Raw genomic sequence first — 9,634 nt, forward strand, 5'->3', positions numbered from 1 at the left:
CGTATGATTCATATAGATCAGCAATTGTATGCACATACGGATTGGCAATCTGTATGGGTCATACGGATTGCTGATCCGTATGAACCATATGGATTTACTTTTTTTTGTTTTATTTATTACATTATAATTGTTAATTTAATTATTATTAATTTTGTACTAGTTTAAGTAATTTCAGAAAATATGATTTGGTGATATTATTTTTGATAGTTATATAAAAATGTATTAAGTAATTAGATGGTGAAAAAAGAAATACTAATGATTAATAATTAACTAACATTACATTGCTTAAAAATTAATATACTAATGATTAATAATCAAACAAATTTATATGGCAATGATTATGTAATTACATGTTTAACTGAATTATGTATTTTATTGAAGGATGTATTTATTATATTTATATGATATTTTAAAGGAAAAAGTGCAGTAAAATATTTTTTTTGTAAACAACTATATTTGTGTCAATAACAAATGAGGTGATTGTATAATTTGTTGTCATTGAATTGAATTTGTTAAATGTTTTATTAAGATGGATGAAGACCAGTGGATGTATGATAGTATGGTGTCTGAAGAAGTTAATATGAATGTTGAAAGTGAGGTAGATGTTGGCGTTAAAGTAGAACACGTTGATTGTTCTGATGCCTTTAATACTTCTCAGGTATTTGTGTAATTTGTTGTTGTTGGTACAATAATTATATTACATAGATGTTTATTGATGTCAAACCTGATTTGAATTGTGTTATAGTTGTTTGCTAGCCGTGATGAAGTTTTACAATGGGCTCGATCGTTGGCTCATGACATTGGAAGAGCCTCATTTCTATTGATAGCTTGTGAAAGGAGTTGGAAGTATAGTCCTAAGAAAGATAATTTGGTAAGAACATGCACTGGTAGTAGAAAATGTGGATGCCCATTTAAGTTGCATGTGAAGCCAGTTTCGAGAGGAGACAGATGGATGGTGAAGTTAATTTGTGGGGTTCACAATCACGGAATGGCAAAGTCATTCGTTGGGCATCCATATGGGGTCGATTGAAAAAGGATGAGAAGATTATTGTTGCTGATATGATGAAGTCCATTGTGAAGCCAAGAAATATTTTGTTGACGTTGAAGGAGCACAATGACAACAGTTATACAACAATCAAACAAATTTACAATGCGAGACATGCTTACCGTTCTTCCATAAGAGGGAGTAACACCGAAATGCAACAACTGATGATGCTGCTTGATCGAGATCAATATATTCACTGGCATAGGCTGAAGGATGATAATGTTGTATGTGACTTGTTTTGGAGTCATCCTGATGTAGTAAAGTTAACCAATTCTTGTAATTTGGTTTTTTTGATCGATAGTACCTACAAAACAAATAGGTACAAACTGTCATTGCTTGATATTGTTGGTGTTACACCAACAGGAATGACATTCTTTGCCGCTTTTGCTTACTTGGAAGGAGAATGTCTTAATAATGTTGTTTGGTCTCTACAGCAGTTTCGGGGTCTTTTCATGAGAGTTGATGCACTCCCCAGGGTTACTGTTACCGACAGGTATTTTTCTTTGATGAATGTAGTGAAAACTGTAGAAACATATGTTATATGAAGTTTTGATGATGTCAAAGATAAGCGCTTCTCAAGTTTAATCCAAGTCAAGAACTCCGAAATTCAAGAAAAATGATGAACTTAGTCCCTAGAATCTTAGAAAGCATTCCTTAATTGATGATGCACAGGTTTGGCCAAAGGATATTTTACAAAAGCTTTTTTGTGATTTCAAATATATGGTATTTGCTCTTTGGTAATCAATTACCAGAGGATGTAATCGATTACCAGTGACCAAATTCATTTTTGAAACAAATTTGCAAATTTTGAATTTAAAATTTAAAGTCTGTAATCGATTACACAAGGCTTGTAATCGATTACCGGAAGTTTTAAACGTTTTATAACAGCCGTTAGAAATTTGAATTTAAATTTTAAAGCCTGTAATCGATTACAACTTATGTGTAATCGATTACCAGACATGAAAATTCAAATTTCAAGTCTGAAGAGTCACAACTCTTCAGAAACTAATTGTGTAATTGATTACAAAAGTTATGTAATCGATTACCAGTCAGGAATTTTCAAAAAGAACTCCCAAGAGTCACAACTGTTCAAGAAGTTTTTGAATGGCCATCAAAGGCCTATAAATAGGTGACTTGGCACACAAAATTCCTTAGAGTTTTTTTGAACAACATTGTCTTATCCTCTCAAAACAAAATTGTCTTATAACTCTCAAAATATTCCTTGGCCAAAACAATTGCAAATTCAATAAGGAATCTTGATCAATCTTCAATTGTAATATTCTTCTCTTAAAGAGAGAATTCTTCTTCTTCTTATTCTTATTCAAAGAGATCTGTTTAAGAGACCGAAGGTCTCTTAAGTTGTAAGGTTATCTGAACACAAGAGAAGGGTTGTCTCTATGTGGTTCAGGCTTTGTAAAAGGCTTTTTACAAGATAGTGGAAATCTCAAGCGGGTTGCATGGGGACTGGACGTAGGCACAAGATGTGGCCGAACCAGTATAAAAAATGAGTTTGCATTCTCTCTTCCCTAAAACTTCTTTTATTTATTATTGTTTATATTTCGCTTTAAAGAAGTTTGTTTTCAATTGTTCTTAGAGTAATTCATAATAAGGGTTGACTTGTTTAAAAAAATTACTTGGGGGATAGTTTTTGTATCTTAATTCAACCCCCCTTCTTAAGATAACTGAGGCCACTTGTTTAACAAAAATTGTATTTCTGGATGCTACGAACTTGCTGTGTCGGTTCTATATTGACAAGAATGTGAAGGCAAAGTGCAAAGCCCTGGTTGCTCAAAAGAATGCATGGGATTATGTGATGGAGGCTTGGGGGAGTTTGGATGACTGTCCATGTGAGAGTTCTTTTGATGAGTACCTTAAAAACTTTGAAATGGCTTGCTCTCCGTGGCCTATGTTTGTGGACTACGTGTGTCAAACATGGGTGATTCCACACAAAGAAAGATTTGTGAAAGCATAGACCAACAAAGTGATGCATCTAGGAAACACAATCACTAACAGGTATTAATATTGTTTTTTGTTTGTGTTCATTTGTTTAAGTGTTGACTTAATGAAAATGATGCGGTTGTTTACATGTTGTTCTATATTTCATCAATAGGGTTGAGAGTGCTCATTGGTCACTAAAGAGACTCCTACAAAAATCTGTTGGTGACATATGCAGTGTTTGGGAAGCAATGAATAATATGATGACACTTCAACACACCCAGATTAAAGCATCTTTTGAGACAAGCATGCACGTGGTTGGGCATGTGTTTAAAGTAACATTGTACAAAAAACTACTTGGCATGGTATCAAGGTACACTTTAAATGAAATTGCTGCTGAGTATGAGCGTGTAGCTTATGCAGGCAAAAACCCTTCACGATGTGGATGTGTCATGAGGAGTACCCACGGTCTTCCATGTGCATGTGAGTTGTTTAAATATGTTGTTAGCTCTATACCACTTGAGACAATCCACATTTTTTTGCGGAGACTTAGTTTTTCAGATTAAGGGTTATGTGAGACACAGGTGACCATAACTGAGGAGATGGAAACCATATCGAAACGCTTTGAGCAGCTCGATGTTTGTGGTAAAGTACATTTGAAGTCAAAGCTGCGAGAAATTGCTTATCATGATATGAACTCCATGTGTCCTCCTCCAAAAAAGATGAAGACCAAGGGTGCTCCAAAAAAACCGTTGACCAAACAACAAAAGTTAACAAAACGTGATACGTCTTATTGGGAGTATGTTGATGCATTACACTTTGTGCAAAATAGTAATTCGTTAGTGAAACATAGTGCATCATCATCTAAGGACCCAATACAAAGATAGAATATTCCAATGTTGAATCAATTTCATCCTTGCATCCAGGATTCTATTGAAAACATTATTGATGTCAAAGGGATGGTAATTGTGATTATCGGGCAATAGTTGCGTTATTGGGTATGGGTGAAGAATCATGGTCATTGGTGCGCAACCATTTGCATAAAGAACTGATAAGCTGGTCCGAAGAGTATATCAACCTGGTTGGTGGCATAGAGAGATTTGAGGAATTAAAGCATTCTCTACTTGTTGACGGATTATCTATGGTGCGTAAGTTCATTGTTATTCACTTTTTCTTAAAATAACCTTTAAGTAATCGTCATTTGTTGTCTTTTACATGTAGGTTACCATGGATAAATGGATGAATATTACGGATATGGGATATGTCATTGCTTCACAATACAACGTGATCATTATTTCTCTTTCACGATAACAAAGCATGGCATTTTTCCCTCTTAGAAGTCAGCCGCCACCAGATTCTTCTGTGCAATGTGTAATATGCATTGGTCATGTGTATGAAAATCATTTTGTACAGGTAATTGCATAATTATGATGTTAGTATAACTGGTGATACTGTAGTTGGGTATGTTGCGTTCAATTTGTTTGTCGTTATCTAATAGGTTTTATTACAAGACCATTGTCCTTTACCACCAGTGACGTTGTTGTAGAGTATACATTGTCATTCTCAGGCAAAGCAGTGGCCCACTCCGTACATAGGTAGAATGCAGCGTTATACAACTTTGTCTAGGCCGAAAACCGAATTTGTTGATTTAGGTGAACCATGAACATAAAATGTTATTACCATTGATGTTTGTGTAAATTATTATTTTGTTGACATTCATAATTTTTCTTTCAGTCATTATTTTTAAAAGATAGAAAATAATTAAAAGCTTTGAAAATAATAATCATACGGTTTCATTCGCTAATGACATGAATTCAAACATTACATTAACTTCAACATAGTTGAAACAAAAAAAAATTGCATGAAAAACTACAATTAACTAATACTAATTTTGCATTGAATCATGTTGCGACCGAGACATGTCGTCTTCCATTTCCATTACCTGTTTACTAAAAACAACTAAAATTTCTATTGGCCCAAATTGTTTCTAGTAGTTAGACTGTACTAAGACCTTTAGCAAGTCATCATCAGTTTTCAACTCAATAATTTCAAATTTGATAACTTTGTCTGAATACTCATAATGACCTGGTTGTCACAAAAACAATTGTCTTACCGTTTGTGATTCATGAATACCATAAGGGGGAATCCCTTGAGGTGAAACTTGCTTGATCAAATTCTTCAGTTCATTGATGGTACACCCAGAAGGAATTTCAATTTTTTTTGGATTTTTTCCTGTGAACGAGTAACCAAAAAAGTCTTGTTGGTGTGGCATGTTCCACCTCCCGTTGTAATATAGCAGGACATCATAAGTAGGGGTCATAGTGGCTTGAAGTAAGTTTAATATATCATCCAGTGTTCTACCAATGGTGCATAATAACTCAATCGGCCCAACACACAAGAATTGATGATTACACATTAACATTGTGTTAACATCAACATCGTTTTTCAATTGCATAAATTGAAAGCGAAATTGGTTACCTGCATCTGTGAATGGCCGCCGGTAGTAAATTTCATCCAAATATTGATCATCGGTTAGCTGAATGGTATTATGCATTCTGCTTTTTAGCATTTGAAAACCACAATTGTAAGGTACTCGAATGGGTATTGGAGTGGAACTTTGGAAATAAACACAAGTTTCATTGTAAATAATCGATCCATTTGGAAAAAGAAAAGCTAATCTGGAGTTCACAATCGTCTGACTACTTGTTTCTCCCAAAAATGCCATAGTTTGTTGTAAAATTTGGTTTGTCAAGTTGGTTTGGGAGAGAATGTGTGATTTTTGAAAGTGTTGGCGTGATATATATAGATGGTGTTCACTAAGACTGCTTGAATTTTTTTTTAAATAGACGCGCATGCAGATTTGTGTTTGTGTTGTCAAGTACAACAATGTTGTGTCAAGCTTTATGTTGCATCAGTCATGTATTGCTTTTAAAAATACGCATGCATTTCACAGTGTGTTGTCAAGTTTGACCACGGTGTATCATACATGCGTAATTTATTTTTGTTGCACAAATTAATTTATTTCTTAACGCAACATTAACGGCTAATTAACGATAAACGAATCATAAAAATTTATATCACATAATCATTAAAATTAAAAATTAACCAAATGAACCAAATAAATAAATTATCCACAAAATTAAAAATATTCCAAATAAATAACCAAATGTCACTGTCAAAAAATAAATGTACCAAATAAATAAATTATCCAAAAAATTATAAATCACATATACAAGGCAAAAATAAAACAACTTCAATGACCGTCCGTACGCCGCCTATGCCTCGATCTGTGACCTACAGTTGGTTGGCCAATGTAGCTTCTTGTGATGCCCACACATTCTTCAACAACAGTATAGGCTTATGTTCCTTCAGTCAGGATCCTCAGGTTCAGTAGCCTCTCCAACTTATCACCAATTGCTACAAAGCCATCCTAGCAAGTGAAAAAAAACAAACATAACAATTGTTAGTAATAAAATATTAAAGAAAACAACAAACAAAAATACCAAAAAAAAAATATTACCACCGCATGTTGAACATGATGCACATCAACGTTTGCCTTATTAGGTGTCGCTGCAGCCATCGGTTGCTGATACATATCTGCTTCAAAAAATTCCTCATATTACTGAACCGACAGAACTCTAGGAGGATCCCTTGGTTGTGCTAGACTCATGAATGGGTGAGAGATCATGTAAAACCAATCCATGTAATTTGGCGAACAGTGGCCAGGCACTGCACATAATTTCCCTATAGGTGCAATGTTACTCACCAAACTGCATCCATCTATCATCAATTTCTTCAACAGAGAGCGAAGACACTGCAGGATGTGGCGGAATAGTCTGGATGTAGCCAAACTGTCATACAACCCTCTCCAGACGGTGAATGATCGTCAAGAGGCCCCATATGAGATGACTAGAAAATAATGAGATGACCTCAAATTCTTTAAATGAACGGTGGTCACCGTACGGAATCCAGCACACCACGTCAGGGGTCAGTCTATCTAGACACCTGCGATACATGGAAACAGGTAGTGCCTTGCCAGAGGTCCATCGACATGCACACGGTCTCCTCTCATCATAATCCTCGGCAGGAACAACAAAACCAACGGACGGAAAATGCTCGTAGATCCAACACTAAATATATTTTGCAAGCATATTCCTTAAAATACACGACAACATATAATATTCAACTTCAATGAAATTTTTTTCGCAACATCTTAAATAACCTGTAATAGAGTGATATATCCTGCAAGCTTCCTCGCCATGCTCTTGGATGCATCATTTAAATTATCATACATATGCACAAATGCAGCAGTGCCCCAAGCGTAACACCCGCTCTGCGTCAAGTCACGCAATGCATCCAACAATACTGTTTCACTCTCCGGGATACTACTTGTTTGTGTGGATGCAAAATCTACCGGCAAGTGCACCGGATTGTTAAGTAAATAATTAAAACGGTGTGAACCAAATATCCAACTCAGGGAACTTGTTCATTTGGTAAAGGTTTGTTCAATAAGCAGGCAGTTGCAAACAGAAATCATGATTGTGACTGAAAGTAAAAGTATGTTCTATTCTAATTAAAAAGCAATAAACGTGAGCAAGTAAGTGTGAAAACAGATATCTAAAGGTGTTGGGTCCTCTTACTGGGCAAATTGATGCAATTAAGGATGTTTCTCTAATTAAAGATGTTTTTGTGTTTTCTGCTGAAGGCTCAAGTACTAAACACCGATGTCTTGTGAGTTTAGCCTAATTCTAATTAAATTTCGTTCGTAGACGTCTCTTGTTGAACTTAGCTTAATTGGTCAGCTTTATGATCACAGAATAATAAAAACTAAATTACCGAACTCCGTGTCAAGATATACGATAACCTAATCCTGCTCTATCAAGTTCTAAGGAGACAATACATATTTCAATGCTAAAGCACCTAACAATACACACATATGGGTGATCAAGCCACAAGCATGCAATAATAAAGTACTGATAGAAACAATGAACACATAAAACAACCTTAATTAGATAGGAAAAGAGTTTACATCAATTATTCAGCAAGAATCCCCAAACTGAGGATTTAGCCTTCCATAGCAAGGAAGCTTCTTTTACAATGAAGAAGAGGAATTAAGAGAAATTGCTTGCTTACACAGTAGTGGGGATGTCTCCTCCACCTCTAGGAATCTCACAATCACTCAAAAACTCACCAATCTTCCTAAAAGATCAAAACTTGGCTTCTTGCTCTGTTCTTTGCCTCTGTTTATTTCACTCTTCAAGCTCTTACTGCTATTCAGCGTTCTCTCACAACTATTCAACGCTCTCTCTTTTCTTTCTGCTATTCCAGGCTTTAAAAAGGGCTCACTGACCTTGACGTTACGCTTAGCACAATTCTTGCGCTTAACGCGAGTAAGTAAATTTTCGCTCAACGCTAAACTCGCGTTAAGCCTGGAAGGTGACAAACGTCTTGCTGAGCAAGCTGATGATGTGCTGAGCACGTGCCTGCGTGACAAATTCCCTTCCAGATTCCTCCTATCCGCTAAGCGCGTTGATGCCTCGCTTAGCGGATGACACTCGCTAAGCGCATTGAACTCACTTAGTGAGACATCAACTTTAGCACTTCTTCAAAATAACTCATTTTTGCCTGAAATTGAAGAGAAATTGACATTAATTCCATACACAAGGCTTCTACTGAGTACAGATAAAAACAAAGCAAAATTTATTTACAATCCTACAAAAAGAACCATAAATTAGAGAAAATATATACATTTTGTAAAAGTTTTCTATACAAAAGTTAGTCGTATAAGACGACTAACAAACTCCCCCAAATTTACAGTTTTGCTTGTCCTCAAGCAAAGAAAAAACAACTCACTTGTCCTCAAGTGACAAAATCACAGTGGTTATTCACAAGGTGTTTGCTCCAAATAATTCAATCACATGAAATGAATGGCATAAAATGCTTCAATCACAACTTCTCACAAGACATGCAGCTTTTCAAAGATGTGAACATGATTATCAAGGAACACAACTGAAATAAGCTAGTAAGAATGACAAATATTAAGGAAGGATCATCACCCAAAGCCTCACAGTCACTGTTTCACTCAAACACAAGTGTTTAGGCTTATTCAACAATCAACAGCTAACACAAGTCTCAATCTTTGCAATTCATCTCATGGCGTATAGTCAAGAACACACAAACTGAATCCAAAGAACTTTTCTAGGCTTGTAACGAGGCTGGGCTGCAATCAATTCATGGTTTTTCTAGGATGCAAAAGTTTTGGTTCTAAGAGAGCATTCATCCATAGATCAAACTTTTTCTTTTTATTCCAGCTCTATTACTTGCCTTTCCACACTTAGCTTTTCTTTTTCTTAAATAGCAGCACACACTTTTATTTTATACTTACAGTTTTTTTAAAAAATACTTGCTGCTTATTAGATGACTGTGTGTGTTGCTCTTTTCTTACCATTACAAGCTTTCACCCCATAATTCCCCCAAATTTGGGAAAATCTGCTTGGAACCAAAATTTCCTTTTATGAATGATGCTCTCCTACAACCTAAGACAAGGTAGAAGGAGATAAACTGTACAGGCTCAAGGTTCAATCAAACAATCATACTTTCAGCTCAAAATGGGTGTAAGGGATAAATCAATCATGCACAAGGTAAGCTTTTTAA

At 35.5% G+C, this 9,634-nt stretch overlaps 1 protein-coding gene across 1 annotated transcript; it reads left to right on the forward strand.

The window, feature by feature from the left end:
• Positions 1 to 529: 529 nt before the first annotated feature.
• LOC114391614 lies at positions 530 to 4,291 on the forward strand. The gene is made up of 7 exons (XM_028352599.1): positions 530 to 658; positions 746 to 887; positions 1,409 to 1,538; positions 3,156 to 3,483; positions 3,565 to 3,818; positions 3,938 to 4,124; positions 4,202 to 4,291. Exons 1-7 carry the CDS (start codon positions 530 to 532, stop codon positions 4,289 to 4,291), a joined length of 1,260 nt encoding a protein of 419 aa, XP_028208400.1.
• The last annotated feature ends 5,343 nt before the right edge of the window (positions 4,292 to 9,634 follow it).

This window comes from Glycine soja, chromosome 17 (genome assembly GCF_004193775.1).
Source record: "Glycine soja cultivar W05 chromosome 17, ASM419377v2, whole genome shotgun sequence".
NCBI classification, from domain to species: Eukaryota; Viridiplantae; Streptophyta; class Magnoliopsida; order Fabales; family Fabaceae; genus Glycine; species Glycine soja.